The 18,668-nt window shown below is 42.4% G+C and overlaps 1 protein-coding gene across 3 annotated transcripts in view; it reads right to left on the bottom strand.

Annotated features, from left to right (window-relative positions):
• Nucleotides 1–18,668, bottom strand: part of LOC141521072 (cartilage acidic protein 1) — a 208,032-nt gene that overhangs the window by 21,663 nt on the left and 167,701 nt on the right. For all 3 annotated transcript variants that reach the window (XM_074233192.1, XM_074233193.1, XM_074233191.1), the window contains exons 8-11: nt 16,946–17,082; nt 12,949–13,031; nt 10,532–10,632; nt 9,864–10,032 (exon numbers count right to left, since the gene is read on the bottom strand). In XM_074233192.1, the coding sequence (XP_074089293.1) occupies nt 9,864–10,032; nt 10,532–10,632; nt 12,949–13,031; nt 16,946–17,082 (490 nt within the window). The remainder of the gene's footprint in view (nt 1–9,863; nt 10,033–10,531; nt 10,633–12,948; nt 13,032–16,945; nt 17,083–18,668) is intronic.

Genomic DNA, 18,668 nt, shown 5'->3' with positions numbered 1-18,668 from the left:
AGGGAAATCAATCACTAACAAACATTTAGTAAACTCCTATTGTCTCCCAGATACTGTGATAAACACTGAGAATACAAAGACAAAAATGAGAACCCCTGACCTCAAGGAGTTTATATTCTACCCAGGATCCTGGGTTTATAGATTTAGAGCTGGAAGGGACTCTCAGAGGCCATCTGGTCAACCTTTTCCTTTTAGAGGAAGAAGCTGAGGTCCAGAGAGAGGAAGAGATGGGTAATAAGAGGCAAGGGTAATCTGGCTTCTTTGTTAATCCATTGTTTTACTGGGGCCTCATCACCTCTCTGAGGCTGAGAGGAAGAAGGAAAGAATTCTGCCTCTCTGAGGCTTAAAGACAAAGAACAAAGGAATTCCATTGTTGCTTGTACCATGTAAGCTAGGATGACAAGTGGTCCCTTGTTTCTATGAGTCAATCAATGAGTAGGCATTGATTAGTTTCTATTATGTCCTAGGTTCTCTGCTAGATGTATGCCCTCAGAGAGTTTATATTCTACAGGGAATTATGTACAAATAATTAAATCTAGGATATAGACAAAAAAGCCATACAGTGTTTGGGGGGGCAGGACACTCACATTTAGTCCATTTAGCATCACATCTTGAAGAAAGTACTGGACTTGGAATCAGAGGACCTTTGAATCCAGCTTAGCCATTTGTCAGTCCTATGAACCCAGGAAAATCCCTGGCTCTCTCTGAGTCTCACTTTCTTTATCTATGAAATGGGAATAATCAAACTTTTACTGCTTACTTCACTGAGCACCTAAAATGCTACAGAAATGGGAGTTATTATCATGAATCCCCAGTCAAGATTGTAATCACCAAATCATAAAGGGAAATTGAATTATGATAACTGATATTTAGGTAACACTTTCAGCTTTGGAAAATACTCTTCATAGATCATCTATCTCTCTTGATTCTATGAGTGGGGTATTATTTTATACCCATTTTACCTATGAGGAAATAGCTTCAGAGAGATTATGATTTGCTTTGGGTCATACAGCTAGTAATTTCCTTGATATAGATTCATACTTAGGTCTTTTTGACTCTAAATACTGAACTTTATTCACTTTATCCACAGAACTATATATCTTATCTAATCTCATATTACCTGTTACATCTGTAGGTTCAAATCTCTCAGGCTTAAAGTTGACTCTTGTACTTATCAATAGGTCTACCCTTGAGAAAAAGAATTCATGGAGCTGGAAGGATGAGTTCTAATTGGTATATCTCCTTAGGCCAACCTCATGAATCTTGGGAGAAACCTGGGCTAAGGTAGGGGAAGGTTGGGAACTCCACAATCAATCCAATTGGCTGGGATATCTGCTATGGCTATGTAATGACTTCTAGGTCGACTGGTCTCCTAAGAAGTGAGAGAAATTATCTTTCTATTATATTAATAACAAATTATTGAATTAGACCGTCAGCTATTTGAGGCCCATTCTTGTGAAAAGTCTACCTTTGAAGGACATGTGAATTGAGTTGAACCCTTTGAGAACAAGTTCTTCCACCTTAAGCTGAACCCCACCCAACTAGGGGACCTTACTCCTGTTTAGAGTATAAACAGAATCCTGAAGGAAATGAGCCCCTATCCTTGTACCCCTCCATTAGCGTTTGAGGTGGTCTGACTTATGAAGGAGAAAACCAACCAGGATGGTCTGGATGGAGGTGAATTCCTCTATCCAGAATGCTGGAGGCAACTGAGGCACAGGATCAAAACAAGTTCTCAGTAGGATGAGCTGGAGTCTTCTAGCCCACTGCCTCATTAAATGTCATACCAAGCAAGATTGATTTTCATTGTTGGGTGCATTCCCTTTCACAAAGGGATTTAAGAAATTCAGTGGGGGTGGGGGGGAGGATGTCTTTGATTGCTGAGAGAAACCACTGATCATTGATTTATTGATTATTAGCTAGCCTAATTAATAAACTGATCATTATTTACCCAGAAACTCTTGTCTCTTGAGTTTTTCCCTTCGTCACAAAAGACTGGAATATTTTGTCCCTTGCTCTGGGAACCCAAATGATGTCATATAGGCAACTATTCCTTTCTACATCAGCATCTAGATCGACATCAAAGATATCACAAGACCCCCCAAGCAGCTCTTTGATAAAAAGGGCAGTTTGAAGGCATTTTTTGAAATTGCCTATTTTTGTATTTCGAACTCTTTTACCTGCTATGGCACCTCACATTCAGATTCAGCACCTTTCCACTGCAACTGAAGGGGACACCTTTGTTATCTGAGAAGCAACATTCACAATCAGGAAGAGAGTCAACCTTAGAGTCAGGAGATCTCAATCTGAATCTTGGCCGGGACACCCACTGGCTGCATGAGTTTAGACAGGATTTGGTGGAAGAAACTCTGGACTTGAAAGTAGGAGAGAATTACATTCAGGAGTGGTCAGGGATCCTGCCTCAGGTACTTACTAGTTGGATGACCTTGGACAAGTCACCTAATGCCTCTGAAACTCAGTTTCCTCATTGATCAGCTGGGGATCAATAAAACAATGAACACATTTTTATTATGTACCAGAGCCTAAACTGAGAACATTTTCAGGATCTCCTTGTATAGTAAGTGAAAAGAATGGCTGGAAAGGAATCTGTTTTTTCTTTTTTCCCCCTAGACTACCACCAGGAAACAGTTACTTGTCCTGTTTCCCAGACTGCAAAGCTATGAAAGGAATAGGTCAATATGGCTGGAGTTCAGGGTACCGGAATGTGGATGGGGCAGGGTAACTGGGAGGACTGGGCGGGGTGGCAGTGGTAGAGGGCAGTTGTCATCCACGACCTTCTCTGAGGATATTGGTTCTGAGGGGTCCTAAGGGGCAGGATCAAATAGTGGAAAGAGCTTAGGCACTAGGGTTGGAGGATGAGGGGATGGGAGCTGAGTCTTGGAGGAGGCCAGGAGATGAAGATGAGGAGGGAGAACATTCCATGAATGGGAGTCAGTGGGTCTATGTTCAGGAGGCCAGGAGGTAGAGACCTGGGTCATTGGATATGGATTATATAAAGGAAGAGAAAGGAGTAAACTATAGAAAGAGTGGATCTGTAGGAGGGGGCTGTTCTGAACATAGCATTTTATATTTGATCCTGGAGTTCATAGAAGGTTACTTGGGGGAGGGGGCAGCTGGTTGGCCCAGAGGAGTCAGAAAGACCTGAGTTCAAATATGACCTCAGATATCTGATACTTGCTGTGTGACCTTGGGTAAGTCACTTACTACATTGCCTTGCCAAAGGAAAAGAAAAGAAAAAAAAAGAAAGTCCCTGGAGAGGATTAAATTGGGGAAAGACTCCAGTCCTGGCTCAGCTCCTTCCTGCCAAGTGACCTGAGGTTAGATGGTTCCTTCACCTCTCGGGGTCTCAGTTTCCTTCTGCATATTCAATTCAAGGAGGATTTATTAAGCCCCATAACACGTGATGTGCTGGACACTAGGCACCCACAAAAGCCAAGAGGCCCTACTCTCAAGAAGCTACCATTCTACCAAAGTGCTATGACATTATACAGACCAATAAGTACAAGATGTAAATCAAAGAAACCCAAAATAATTTTGCTGAGGCTGGGGAATGATGGGGTTAGACTAGATGTCCCATGATATTAGAATTAGATGAGGTTATGTCCGAGCTGCCCCCCCCCCAGAATGAGGATCCCTGGGCACTAAGATGGGGGCTCTGCTATCCAGATCCCCCTGAATACAGTCCCCAGAACAGGACTTGGGGCGTGCCTCTCCTGCTGCTGGCTGCAAGTGAAGACCGCTCACCTTGATATTAAGCAAAGAGGACAGGGGAGATCACGAGCAGCCCTAAGCAGTCTCAGACAGTTACAAAGGACAAAGGCAATTGAGACAAACAGGATTGCTCTTTTCAGAAGAATTAGAAACAAAGCAGATGGTGGGAATATAGTTGGTGGAATATTTTTGCACTTTAATAAAGCCATTTTTACAGGGAGGGGTGGGGGGGGTCCATTGAATTTTCTTTAGTCAAATGAGTTCCAGGAACTTAGATGCTAACCCTGTCTTACTTGCAAAAGAAAAAAATGATCTGAAAGCCCGGACAAAAGGGGCCTTCAGTGTTGGCATCTCTAGGGCAAGGAAGGCTTTCTTATGGATGGTGGGGGCAGGGAAATGATTTGAGTTTATTTTATTTTATGTGTTGGGTAACAAACAGCCACCCGCCTCCACACAGTAAGGAACAGTCAGCAAGTGAAGCTTAGGAATTGAAATAACCATATAGAATATAGAATATGAAGCTCTGTGTGTGTGTGTGTGTGTGTGTGTGTGTGTGTGTGTGTGTGTGTGTGTAAGAAAGGGAGAGAGACAGAGAGACACACACAGAGACACAGAGACAAAGACAGAGAAAGAGAGGAGAGACAGAGAGAAGGGGAGACAGACAGAGAGAGGAGGAGAGACAGAGTCAGAAAGAGAAGGGGAGGGAGGGAGGGAGGGAGGGAGGGAGAGAGAGAGAGAGAGAGAGAGAGAGAGAGAGAGAGAGAGAGAGAGAGAGAGAGAGAGGAGAGGAGACAGAGAGAGAGGAGCGACAGAGTCAGAAAGAGAAGGGGAGGGAGGGAGGGAGGCAGAAAGAGAGAGGGAGAGAGAGAGAGAGAGAGAGAGAGAGAGAGAGAGAATTCTTCCCAGGCTGTAAGCAGAAAGCTAATAGATCTGTGATTGGCACTGGCTCCAGGAGCATCCTGATATGGCTAGAAATGAGAGCAGAGGTGAAAAAACCAATGAGATCAAACAGGCTGAATATTGCAAATCAACACATAGGAGAAATAAATCCCCAATCCTGATTCTAAGGCAGGCAGAAGTACCAGAAAGACTGGAAGGGACAGTGATGTATAGAAGCAAAAGGAGATGGACATGATTGTCAGAGAGAGGTTATTTTCCTTCAGAATTCTCCCAAAAGAGGTGAACCTAAGACCCTCCCTTTCCCCCACCCTCCAGTATTATTGGGTCTGAGCATCAAGATATAGTCCTGAAGAAGTCAGTTGGGGAGGCTTGATGCCTTCAAAATGAAGGATGGATTAGAGTCCAGAGAGGAAAGGCAGAAAGGAGGCGGGGGATTTCTGAAGAAAGATAAAATTCACTAAATCAACAATGCTGTACACAAGGATGAGAAACTATGGACATAATGTGGCTTAGAGTCATCAAAGATGTGAACCCCATGAGGGGAATCTTAGGCAAGCCATGGTACAAAGAGATAGCAATGACAGGATTCAAGTCACGGAAAGGTCACAGAGATGACCAATATATATATGCAAAAACACACACAGAGATAGCAGAATACCCACACACAACATGCATTTAACTTATATTTACCTACACAGAATGCAAGCTCACCCATAAATGCATGGATACACCCAGCATCTCCCCATACAGTGTGTACACATTTATAACATACACACAAAAATAATACATATGTGCAATGAACACACGACACAGATACACAATAGTTATATGTACATATGTTGCTTTACACACCCATTGTGCTTCAAAAACACAACAGGTTTAGAAATAATTTCTGATGGACAGGCAGAGCAGGAGAGGAAAGAGTACCAATCACTCAAGATTTCAAACATCAGACTCAGTCTAATAGTCAGATGGCTGGAGGCTTGTTCCCTGAAGCTGCCCTGGGAGGGCTGGAGAACCATTCCATTTATAGTTTTAGAAATTCCAAAATTTCTCCATAAATTTTAGTTGTGCCTTCCTCCTCCTCCCACCCTTGCCCCTCTTGCCACTTTTTTCCTCTTTGTAATAATCGTTCCTGATACTGAACTGGAAATTATAGTTTTTTTTCCTACTGCCAGGCCTGGGTTCCCCCATTTCTGCCTTGACAAGTCCTACATTTTCTACTTACCCCCCCTTCAGTGTGTGTGTGTGTGGGGGGGGGGTTGGGAAAGGAAAAGCAGATGTCTACAGTGCTTGTCTATGATTGAGGAAGACTGAAGACAGGGGTCATGGGAGTTGAGGAGGCTGAGGAACTTAGATGAGGGCATTTAAAAAGGAGGCGGGAATTTGGGGGGAGAAATAAGATGGTATGTAAAGTGGGGTTTAGATGCAAGCATCATATCAATTCAGTTTAACAAGTTTATAGATGATGAAACTGAAGTGTGGAAAATTAAGTCCAAGATCCAACGGGTGTGGCAGATCCAGGGATCCAAACTCGTCTTTTGTTTCTAAATTTATCTGTAATTTCCACTGCATTTCACTAAATCCACTGTTTCCACAATAAAAGAGGAACGTTCTCAGAGGATGCAATGAAAAAGGAGAAAGAAGAAGCAAGAAGAAAGAGGAGAAGAAGGAAGAAGAAGAAGAAGGAAGAAGAAGGAAGAAGAAGAAAAAAGAAAGTGGGAAGGTGTTAGGAGAGGATGTCAGCTGTGGAACCCTGAGGGATTGAGAATCCAGGGCAAGATAAATGGGTGGGCCAGTTGGGTAGCTGGTAGTGGGAGGTGGGCAGGGAAAGGAAACATGCCACCCAGGGGAAGGAATACTCACTACATCTTGATGATATTGGTATGTAATTAGTATCTCTGCCCCAGCTACCTTCTTCAGCTGGAGATACCTCTGTCACCCCTTTATTCAATTAGTGAATTCCTGTTCAAAACTCATGCTTAATGGTAAACTGGCTCCACTCCTATCTAGTACCTTCTCCATCCCCAATTTTCAGATCCCTTTTATATATTCTTTTCCCTCTTTAGGAACCTTGACAGAAGGGACTGGCTTTGTGTTTCCAGTGACTGGCATACAATAAGTGCTGAATAAATGTTGCCTGTTTGTCTCCTGCTTTGATGCCTGTTTTTCCTTCCTTCCTATTTACCCTCCTGAGCCGCTCTTCCAGCTCTAAGCCTCACTCTCTATCTCAACATCTGATAATTGTGAACTTCCAATTCTCTTTGTCCAACAAAACCTATGGATCCTGGCCTGGTGACTTCTTGCCATTTCTCTATTGGCTTTTGGTCTTTGCATTTTTCCTCCTGTCTCTCGTTTCTTCTCTTTCCCCTTTCCTCTAGGTTTCCTTTCTCTCCCTTTCCCATCTGCTTCCTTGCCTTTGATGCTCTCCTTCTGTCCTATGAGAGCATCTCTGTTTTCATCAGTCAGTAAATCTCTGCTTCTTCCCTGCTCTGTGAGGGGAGCACTGTGGGGATTCATGATGGGCCTCACAGCCTCTGGGAAGGACACTTGTGGGGACTGTTGTCTCTTGAGCTGGCTCAGGGGGTGTCACAGCTGCCAGGCCTGGAGCTAACCTGGAGTATCCCCATTTCTAAAAATAAAAAATAAAAAAAATAGTTCACTGACATGGGACCTGGTTTTTCTGAGCCTGAGGAATGTGGTTGACCTCGGGGTCCTTGTATGTGTGGTGGTGGTGGTAAGTGATGGGGAGAAGGGAGGAAGATTAAGGTTGGGCACTGTGGGGATGGATGGGAAGCATCAGTTCCTGGTCCAAGAATGCACCCTTTGATTCTTCTTAGCTTCTCTTGAGTTGCTGTCTCTGCCTCAAGTCTCCCCACTTCAATCCATCCTTAGCTTCCAAGGTGATTCCTCTAAAGCACGAAAGGCCTGACTATGTCACTTTGGGATTATGTCACTTTGGGATTCAATGAGCATGCTTTGACTGGGTCTTCCCAAGCTGGCTTTGTGCTGCCTTATCAGCTTCCCTAGGCTTTCCAGTCCTTCCATTTACTCTCTGATCTAGGTACAATTGCCTCCCTGCTGGTCTTCAATGAATTTATGTTGGCTTTGCTCCAAGCCTGGAATGTTCTGCCTCATCAAATCTCAGATCTTCTGTGAAGGCCTTTACTGCCCCCTCCCATCAGCCTTACCTTCCTATACCACCTTCTGTGCCCTCTGGATATTTTAAACAGTCCTACTTATCTACATAAGTCTTTTCCATTAAACTCCTTGAAGGCAAAGATGCTTTGTATCTTCAGTGCTTTGAAAAACGTGTGCTATGAAATAAGTGCTTCTTCAACTGGCTGAGGCCACAGAACTAGGGAGGGACTGTACGATTGAGGGCAGGGACCTTTCAATTTCTCTTTTGTACCAAGCTAATACTACTGTTTAAAGAAGAAATGATGGCTGATTGTTGACCACACTGACATTATTGTGATAATATTGATAATTGGTTGATATGATAATAGCTTATGATACTACTGTAGATAATGTATTGCATTTGCAAACTACTTTGTATACACGATCACATTTGATCCTTTGAACAACTTCAAGAGGTAGTCATTCTGAATTGATAAGCTCTATTTTACAGATAAGGAAATTGGGGCTCCGAGAAGTCAAATGACTTGCCACAGGTCACACAGAAGCAAGGGGCTAAGCCAGGATGTGAGTCCATCTTTTGACTCCAATTTTAGAACATTTTCAATTGCATCACACTCTTTCAATCTTTTCTGCAGAGACTGTGGAAGTAAATAGGAAGGGCTCCAAAGGCTATTTTTAAACAGGCACAAAAAGCAAGAACTGACAGGAGTCAGGAGAACCAAATTCAAATCCTGCTCTGATGCATGTCACCTGTGTGACTTTTAGCAAGTCATTCACCCTCTGTGGACCTCTATTTCCCTATTTGTAAAATGAGAAGTTTGGACTCAAGGTCCTCTGTGGTCCTTTCTGGTTTTAGAATTGTGATCTTTAGCAAGGATTATGGCTAAGGCGGGTCCACTGGCCACTGATGTGTCACCCCCCCAAAGTCCCTGAGCCAATTTGGAAGTCCTAAAAGTGCCTAGTCAGCAAAGGAATGTGAACATTGATGGTAGGACAGGTCTGGTGAGGTTAGAGCAGAGTCATGAGATCTCTGAGTGATGGGAGAAGGAATGCCTGTAAGAAAGTCTAGCTGGTGTGTCTAAGCAGCAGGAGGAACTCACATTGAATCATAGCTGCTTTAGAGGTTACAACAACCTTGTAAGGCAAGTAGGACTGTGGTTATCATCCCCAGCAGCTTGAGAACCTGAGGTTCAGAGAGGCAGATTTCAGGTAGACATAAAGAAAACTTCTTAAGAATCTGGCTTTCCAAGTGAGGTGAGTTGACTTAAGAGCCTCAAAACCCTCAAAATTTCCAGGTTTTGAAACTGAAGTTGGATGACTACTTATCAATGATAGAGGAAATTTTATACTTGAGACAATCACTGCAAACCATAGCTACAGTATAAAATGCATCTTCAGTTGGGAGTATATTGTGTAATCAGCTACTATTCTATGGTATAGACCAGTGGGAGAGTTACAGTGCTAGGGGTAGAGATCAAAACAGTACCATCTGGTAGCTCCAATTTTAACTAATTATTCTTGCTAACTAGATGCTATACTCTATTGTTTCTGCACTTTGGATGCATTGTAGGTGATGTCAGCACCCTTTAAATTTAGTGCCTTGGGGCAAAAACACCCATTGCCTTGTCTTAGTTACAGCTCTGGTCAGTAGTCACAGTAAGTGATGAATAATAAATGCTTTTTAACTGATGTTGTAGAGGTCATCAGATATGAATTGTCTTTGAGGTTCTTTTTTAACAGAGATCATAAAGATCATAAATCATTATTGTTGTTGCTTATCCTTCATTCTCAAAGAGGACCATCACATCAAGGATGTGATGCTATGACATGCAAGTCACCTGGATTTAAGACACTCGTCAGTGGTCCTACACCTGGCAAGTGTAGCATAGATCTGGGTTTGAAACCCCTATCTCTCCTGCCTTCAGATCCAATGTACTTTGTCCTCTACCACCTTGCCTCCCATGACTTCTATGTTAGTACATCAAGTGGCCTTCTCATCAGGATAGCCACCCCCCCACTTCAGCCCTGTTCACTCTCCAGGCTGAAACCCAGATCTCCCTCAGTGTTATGCTAAGTTGGTTAGGACTCACCCAGGCCAAAGTGAGCCACGGGTTCCATCTCACACAGGTAGCCGGAGCCACCATCAATGATCCTCAGGTGAGCCCCACTCTTCTTGGTATAAAGCACCACCTTGGCCCCCCTTGCAAAGGCTCCAAACTGGGTCCTGGGCACCACACGAAGCCAGTTGTTTTTGAATCCCTGGGGATGCAGGTGAAGAAAAGAAAGCCAGTTACTTACTCCTCTGAGGAGTAAGGATGGCAGCAACTAAAGTGTTGACAGTCATAGGATCCTGGTATAGGGACCAAAGAGAAAGTTGTAAGAAATTATGAGGAGGAGTGAAATAGGGGAAAGAAGGAATGGTATAAAGTAAAAGTGGAACAAAGGAAAGATTTAGAGAAATAAAGAAGAGCAAAAATAAGGACACAGTGGAATGGAAGGGAAGGACAAAAACAGAAAGCATGGAATGGCAAGAGAAGAAACAAGAAAGAGAACCCTGAAGGAGAAATCAGAGGAATCTTAGGATCAAGTTAATTGTTTGCTTTTTTCAGTGTCTGAATTTATTGTGTTTTCCCCTTAAAGTCATAGGATACACCAAACTAGTCCAAAGAGCATAATTACTCTTTCTTTCAGGCTCACCCCAGGGTCCCATGAGATTTCATCTGATATGCGCTCTGTTGATCTGGAGTCCCCTACATACCTGGTTCCCCCGGAAGACAGACAGAGGCTGTGCCATGGACTCTCCATGGGACAAGATCAAATCCAACATTCCATCTCCATCGAAGTCTGTCACCACACCCCCTGTAACAACACAGACTTAACTTCTTGTTATACGTTGGGGAGGCCAGAGTACAGAAAGGTGGTACTGAAAGCCCACCTCCTAACTCCTAAAAATTCTGTACAAAGGGTGTGGAAAAAATTGTGGTGCCAGTTAACTAGCTTATGTTCTTGCTGGTGATCCTTTCTTTGGAATCATTAAAAGGTCTGGCTTGACTTCTTGCCTATGTAACCTTCCTATTGCGGCTACTTACCCCCAAACTTCATTTGGGCCCCCCAGAGCCTGTAACGAAACTGATTCTGTAATTCAGTGAGATGTATGATTTATTTGAAGCCACAGATCAGGCCTCAGTACCCAGTCAGCCTTGCTGTTGTCCTACTCTGACCTTGTGCTCGATTTGTCCTATTTGGCACTGGTCTTGGGATGGGGACTTGGATATGAAGTCTCCCTACCCCTCTACTGCATAGCTAGACTCTTGGAAGTAGAAGTGGGTCTGTTTGTGGGCTGTATTAGCAGAATTGGGTGAGAAATGTCAGCAGAACCATTAAAATACCCCTCATAGCCCTAGGAAGAGACCAATAGCCTTATGAGATAAAGAGATTTATCCATGATTCCCAAGTCACCAATTGCTGTTGATTTTGGGAAGGGCAATCCTTTGACCTCGTCTTACATATTTTTCTGTTGTTGAGTTGTGACTCAACTGGTTTTCTTGCCTCTAGATTTTTCACTCTCCAATTTATTCTTCTTACAACCAAGATAATCTTCCTAATAAATTTGTCTGATCCTTTCCCTTTTTATTTGAAAATCCTCAATGGCTTCCCCTTGCCTACTGAATATCAATTCCTGATTCTGACATTCAGTGCCTTATATAATCTGACTTCACTCTACATTTCCAGCCTCCCTTCACAAATGGTGCAGCAAAACTGAGCTATTCTGCCTGAAAGTAGCTCCCATTGCTCCCTTGTCACAGTCCTTACCTTATTCCAAGGCTCAACTCAGGTCCTCAGTTCCTCCATGCAGCCTTCACTGAAACCCACTCCCTGATTCTCTTAGTGAAAGTGAGGTCTCTTACCTTAAACATTTATGCTTATCATTTACCCTTGTAACATAATTCTTTATGCTTTTTCTACCTGATTATAAGCTTAAGAGCAGTCTTCATCACATCTAACTTTGCATTCCTACAGAAAGCCTTGAACATTGTAGATACATAATAAGTGTTTACAAAAAGACCATTTGTTGGGCCAAACTTCAAATCTCTTTCATCCATTGGCTGATTTCTAGGTTCCATGTATTGATAAGCTGCTTAGCTATCAAAGCTATTTTCCTAACTGTGGCATTCTCTCTCTCTCTCTCTCTCTCTCCCCAACTGAATAACCCTCAATGGCTCCCTATTATCTCCAGAATACAATCTGCATATATATATATCCTCTCCTTGGGATTGAAAAGTGCTTTATAAATTGACCTCTGCCTACTTTTCCAGTCTTCTTATACTTTCCTTTCCTTCATGAACTCAAGATTCAGTTCATTCTTGCCCTAGTCTTTATGACCCATTTGGGGTTTTCTTGGATACTGGGTATGGCTTGCCATTTTCTACTCTATATTCTTTTACAGATGAGGAAACTGAGGCACACTGGGTTAAGTGACTTGCCCAGGATCACACAGCTAGTAAGTGTCTCAAGTCAGGTTTGAACTCAGGAAAATGAGTCTACCTGATTCTTGACCCAGTGTTCTATCTACCACACTACCTTGATGTCTAAGATCCAATTATATTTGCTCTATCTCCTCTTGATCACATATGCTAGTCCATGCATTTGCCCTGGCTGTTATTTAAGCCAGTTTTTAAAACTCCACATACCCCAACCCCACACTTAAAAGGTTACTGATCTTGGGAGCAACAAGGCAGGGACTGGTCACAAAACATGGCAGAAGTCCAATGTCAAGAACTAAGTTACCCTCTAGGCAAAATTGCTTAACTATATATGGTTCATGCTTATCTGTAAAATGGTTCAGGTACCCTTGTCTAAAACCTATGTAATCTAATATAAATATAACATTTATTATATAACATAACAATATAATATGTAATATCTATATAATGTTCCAGAGGATCCTAGGAATGGGTGAGACCTTCTTCCCTTTTTCTATACCATAGTCACCAAAGTGCATCACCACCCTTCTCCCACCCTGTCCTTATGCCATTTCTCTTTGTGATCCTGACCAGATGGGTAAAGGGGTATCCACAGGAGGCTGACACCCTTCACCATCTACCTTCATAGTGAGATGTGGACAAGGGTGAGCTAGAGGATCTGGAGCCAGGGAATGCCTAGACACTTTCTTACCTGTGCCCCTACCCTCAGGCTCCAAGGCATCTCCAGGATTGAGTTCTTCGATGAGGGGGTCAGCATGCTCCCTGCGAATGACCCTGTGGGCAAGATAAACCAGCATCAAGGACTAGCCTCTAGAGCAGTGTTTCTAAACTTATGGTCTGTGGATAGATTTCAGGATGGAAAAGATGATGGCATCCTTACTTTCAATAACTCTTGGTTTCTTTCTTTTGTGATCTTATGCATTGTTTACACATTTTAAAACATTACCCTAGATTTTTTTTTCATATTATTAAAAGGGGCCATGACCCCAAAAGTTTGAGGATTGGTGGTTCCATAATTTGCTCTTGTTAGTCAATGATCCCCTTCTGGAACCAATGACTCATTTCACTCCTAACTTTTCATCAGAAAAAATAACAATCATAGAGACCTGGGAGGAACCTCAAGTTTCATTTAGCAGAACCTTCTCATTTTACATACATACATACATATACATATATATGTATATGTATATGTATATGTATATGTATATGTATATACATATATATGTATATGTATATGTATATATATATATATATATATATATATATATATGAGGAAATTGAGCCTCAGAGGGCAATATGACTGACTCCAGGGTCCCAAGATGAATTTGGGGCAGAGTTTCTTCCAGGAATTGCCAGGACCAGAGTATAAACATAAGGGTGAATACCTTTATACACCATGAACAGTAAGTAGGCAATAATGTTGAATATTTATGAAGAACCACAGGTGTCCTTGGCACTGTCTGGAATGCCCACCCCAACAAGGCTCAGCTCTGCTGGCTTCCATATTGTGGCTTTATTTACTCATCCCTTTTTTATAGGATTTCATTTATTTTTGCACATGTTGCTTTCTCCCTTTTACAATGGATGGATTGTAGACTGCCTGGGGAAAGACAGTTGATTGACAGTGAAGATTGAAGGGGAGAGATGTCCTTAAGTGACCCAAGTGTTTTGCAGGGTATTCTTCCTTTACATTTATGGGGGATGGAAAAGGGAAATGGTCTGACTCTCTGGCACATTCATAATAAAGCCTCATAAATAGAAAGCAACCAATGTTATACCCTTTACGCAGGGGTGTCCCCCTTCCATTCTCTTACTATATTTAGGGGGTCAGACTGTGACAGCTGTCCATGCAATTTTTCTCTCTCCTTCTCTTTCCCTTTCTACTATTATTACTGACCCAGATTCTTGGCATCCAATGTGTAGGACAAATATGGGGGAAGACAGAGAATGGGCTACCAGAAACCTGCTTCTGGGTCACATTTGGAGGATGCTGCTGAATTTGATCCAGAAAGTAACTGAGAGCCCCTGGAGGGCTCTGTGGGGCCAAAAAAAGATGACTTATGGATTTATTTGGTACCATTAGCATTTTCTTTAGGTTTTTTTTGCAAGCAAATGGGGTTAAGTGGCTTGCCCAAGGCCACACAGCTAGGTAATTATTAAGTATCTGAGACCAGATTTGAACCCAGGTACTCCTGACTCCAAGGCCGGTGCTTTATCCACTACACCACCTAGCTGCCCTTACCATTAGCATTTTTAACGAAGATTGGAGAGGAAGGAGACTAGCTCTGCAGGGTCCCTTGAGCTTCTGAGTTTTCTGTTGGAATCTGTGATGGAGGGATGTGTCTTTGTGTGTCAATGTCTCTATTCATGTGATGTATTTCTGGCCAAGGGTCCATGTTGAGTTTGTGCACATGAGAACTGTGTATATAATTTAAGAAAGAGTGATAGTACAATATCTATATATGTGTTTGTTTGGACACATCTGGACTAGCTGTATCCATGATGGTAGAATCATGAACATACAAATTTCCTTTATGGATGTCAGTACTCTGTCTAGTCTGTCTCCAGTGTTCTGGATTTATTTCTGTTACTCTTAGAATATTATTATGAAGCTAAGGGTTCTCAAAAATAATCTTCAAAAATGCTTATAGGAGAGTACTGTGTTAACCAGAACACCTAAGTTCTGGAGGACAAAGGCAAATGTTCCAGTGTCTCTGTGGATCAGGGAAGAGGAGCTACCAAGTGAAAGGGGCAGGTAAGAGGACAAAAGTAGTGTGGTGTTGGAAGGGGTTAACACTGCCAAAGGCAGCCAGCTGTGGAGTGGCCCCAGCTGTTAGACCCTCTCCTACTCACCATTGTGTGTTCAGGACCTAACCATCTGCCACAGGGACCTCCGGCAGAGCCACTTACCAGGCAACTGGCTCCCGGGCCACAGCTAGGGGCAATGCCTCCAGGATTGCAGTAAACACTCACCCACGTGGGCAGCCATGTGCTTAACCTGTTCCCTGCCAGCTCCTGAGTCAGCCTGATGCCCCTCAACCTTCCCTATGGCATTTGGTTGAGCATTTGATTGGGATTGGCATTGGCTGCCAGGTGGTAAAGGGTAGAGACTGTGTGGGAGATGAAGAAAGGCAGAGGGTCATGAGAAGAATAGTAAGAATACTTGAGTTCTGGGGCCAGAGAGATAAATGAGATATACCTCTCCCTACTCAGGGGCCCCTGGCAAGTGACACTTTATTAGCCAGAGAAGAAAAGCACGTCTCTGTTAACGAGCAATTGATCTTCTGCAATTAATCTGGAAGTCGTGAATAAGCTTTTTGCAAGGCACCTAATTAGTAAATCTGGTGCCTTCAGGGGGTGATTACATCCAGTCAGGATTGATGCTTTGTTAATAATTATATTTTAAAACACGCTTAGTCATAGCTCTTGCCTTTTATTAATAGTTGTTGGCCATGCTCCTGGATTGGGGGTTCAAAGGACCAGAGTCAGGGATCTGGGAAATTCCCAGAACCTTGAGACCCTGGTCTTTCCAGTCCTGGTCCTTTTCCTTTCTCCTTAGCTGAGGGGTCAGGGTTCAGGACAATTTCAAGTCCCACTAGTCTGTAAAGCAGCAGGTAAGTCAGGCTACTTGGTTTCCAGGGGCAGAGGGGTCGATTCTTAGGACTGTAGAAAACACAACTCAGTTTCTGCTTTTCCCATAGAAATCACTCACTCTCCTCCCTAACTGTAATACTGAAATGCATACATCTTCTTCCATCATCCACTCTCTCAGCTGTTAAATCCTTCTAAGCCATTAAATTCCTTCCTGCCTCCATCATGTGGATACCAGTATCCTGCTCTCCCTCTGCCCTATTCATCCAGTCTGGCATTGATGTAGTTCTTCAGGGTTTGCAAGGTTATCTCATTATCATTCCCATTTTAGAGATGGGGAAAACTGAGGCAGAGAGAAGCTGGTTGATTTGTCTATAGGTCACAGAGGTTATAAGTGTCTGAGGCAGGATTTTAAGTCTAGTCTATCCACTATGTCATCTGGCTGCCTTAGAAGAATCTGTGGCTTCATACTAAAGATCCCCATCTTGAGTGGTTCCTGAAGATTTGTTGTTTGATTTTAGGAGAGAGGATTTAGAACCAGAAGGGACTTGAGAGGCAGGTTTATAGATCAGAGATGGAAGGGACCTCAGAGGTCATCTATACAGCCCAATCCCACCATTTATTATTACTATTTTTTGGTTTTATTCTATTTTTGGAAACAATTAGGATTAAGAAAATTGTCCAGGTTCACACAGCTAGTAAGTGCTGAGGTAGGATTTGAATTCAATGATCCCAGGGTCATTGTGCCCCATAACCTGCTTATTTTATACATGAGGAAACTGAGACCCAGGATGGTTAAATGATTTATCCAAGGACACATCATTAAATAAATCTCAGAACTGAATTCAAGTCCTTATATTCCAATTCCCATGTTCTTTTGTACTATGCAGCACTATGCCATAGCTTCATTTTGAGACCCTCTGTCTCCTATCAGTTCCTTTAAACACGTCTCTTCTGAGTCTCATCTTTTATTTTTAACCTGGCTTCCAGCTCACTGATTGACCCTTTACCCTTAGAAGAAGGGGACAGCCCTCTGTTCCCTAACTCTCCTGCAAGTATCTAAGATGAGACATCAGATGACCCATGGAAGAACTTACCTGAAGAGACGGTTAGCAGAAGAACCGCGATAGGCAATGTTGTTGAAAAAAACCTCCAGCTCTTGGTCATTATCAAAGTCAGCAGCAATGACTGTGCGGACTGGGGATGGCATAGAAAACTTGGGAGTGGCGATATCCTGAGCAGACAGACAGAAAGGTCAGGGGAAGCATGAAATCCAGTGAGGGGCCTGCTCCAGCTAGGGAGGATCCTTCCGTCTCCCTTCCCTCTAGGGTAATCAACCAATCAATCAACAAACATTCATGACTTGCCCACTTTGTGGGAGGCACTTGATAAATATTTGTGGAATTGAAGAAAATAAGATGATCCTGACCCAGAATACTTTCTCTGATTTTATTACCAGCAGTAGCCTGATATGGCTACCAAGTGGTGGACCTGGGAGAAGCTCAGATTTGCTCTTAGGATTTTGTAGATCATAGTATGCCCAGCTGAAAAGGACCTAGAAATTATTCAATCCAACTCTCCCCATTTTACAGATGAATACACAAGTTAGAGAGATGAAGTCACTTGCCTGTGATCATGTAGACAGTAAAAGACAGGTCTCATTAAAAATCCACCATGTCATGAGACCTTCTCACACTGTTGCCTTGCCAACAGGTCCTTCCCTCCTTGCATACATCTTGGGTCTTTCTCTTAGTAGCTCTTAGAGGTAAGTATTGCTTAACTCCATTGCTTGTACTCAGGACCATGTTTTGGATGATTTAGGGGGTGGGGGGTAGAGATGCGTGGCTCTTTCTGGTTAGTAATGTTCTTCTCTGTGCTGGCTCTGTATTCAACTGGGCCGGTGAGGCATTCTCAGTTTTAAAAGGTCCCTGCTCTCATTTTCTTCTCCCTTCTAGCTGGGGGTTTTGAAGCCTCTACAAATTTATATGGGACCTGCTGACTACAGCAGTTTTCTTTGCTGCCTTAGCCAGATAATCATTAATTATTATGAATAATCAATAATGCACACATCAAACTTATTATTAATAATAAAATGAATTATTATTATTATTATTGTTAATATTACCAACCTGTGTATAATGAAAGTGTTTTCCTCACAATAACCTGATGAAACAGGGGGCACCAGTATTATTATTTCCATTTTAACAATAGTTTTTAAAATAATAATTAAATTATTTTAACAATTTTAATTTATTTGTATAAAGTATACTTATAAAATTTAAGTTAATTGAATAAACTAATTTTAATCATTATTAAATTAATTAAAATAAGAGTACTAATTTCTATAGCATGTGATTATTATCTCACTTGAACCTAACAACAACCCTGAAAGGTAGGTACTGTTGTTATCCCCATTTTACAGAAGAGAAAACTAAAGCAAAGAGAATTTTAGTGACTTGTCCAGGGTCACACAGTTAGTACATGACTGAAGTTACATTTGACCTCATGTCTACCTGATTCCAGGCTCAGCCCTCTATCCACTTTGACACCTAGCTGTCCATTTTACAGATAAAAAGAAACTGAAGCTCAGAGCCTTTAATTTGTTTGCCCAAGATCATCCAAGGAACAAGTGTCAGACTGGGATTCAAACCTAGATGCTATGACTCCAGATCCAGTGTTTTTTCATTCTATCTCTGCTGCTGTCAGCGGTGTTATTCTTGAGGTTCAGTCAAATGTGTTGAGAAGTGTCAGAAGACAGATGAAAGAATACCAGTCCATGACTAGCCAGGGACCAATCCAGATCCAGAATAACTAGGCTGA

Source organism: Macrotis lagotis, chromosome 4 (genome assembly GCF_037893015.1).
Source record: "Macrotis lagotis isolate mMagLag1 chromosome 4, bilby.v1.9.chrom.fasta, whole genome shotgun sequence".
Classification (NCBI taxonomy): domain Eukaryota; kingdom Metazoa; phylum Chordata; class Mammalia; order Peramelemorphia; family Peramelidae; genus Macrotis; species Macrotis lagotis.
The sequence above is the reverse complement of the archived record's forward strand: the minus strand, read 5'-3'. Positions and strand labels throughout refer to the sequence as shown.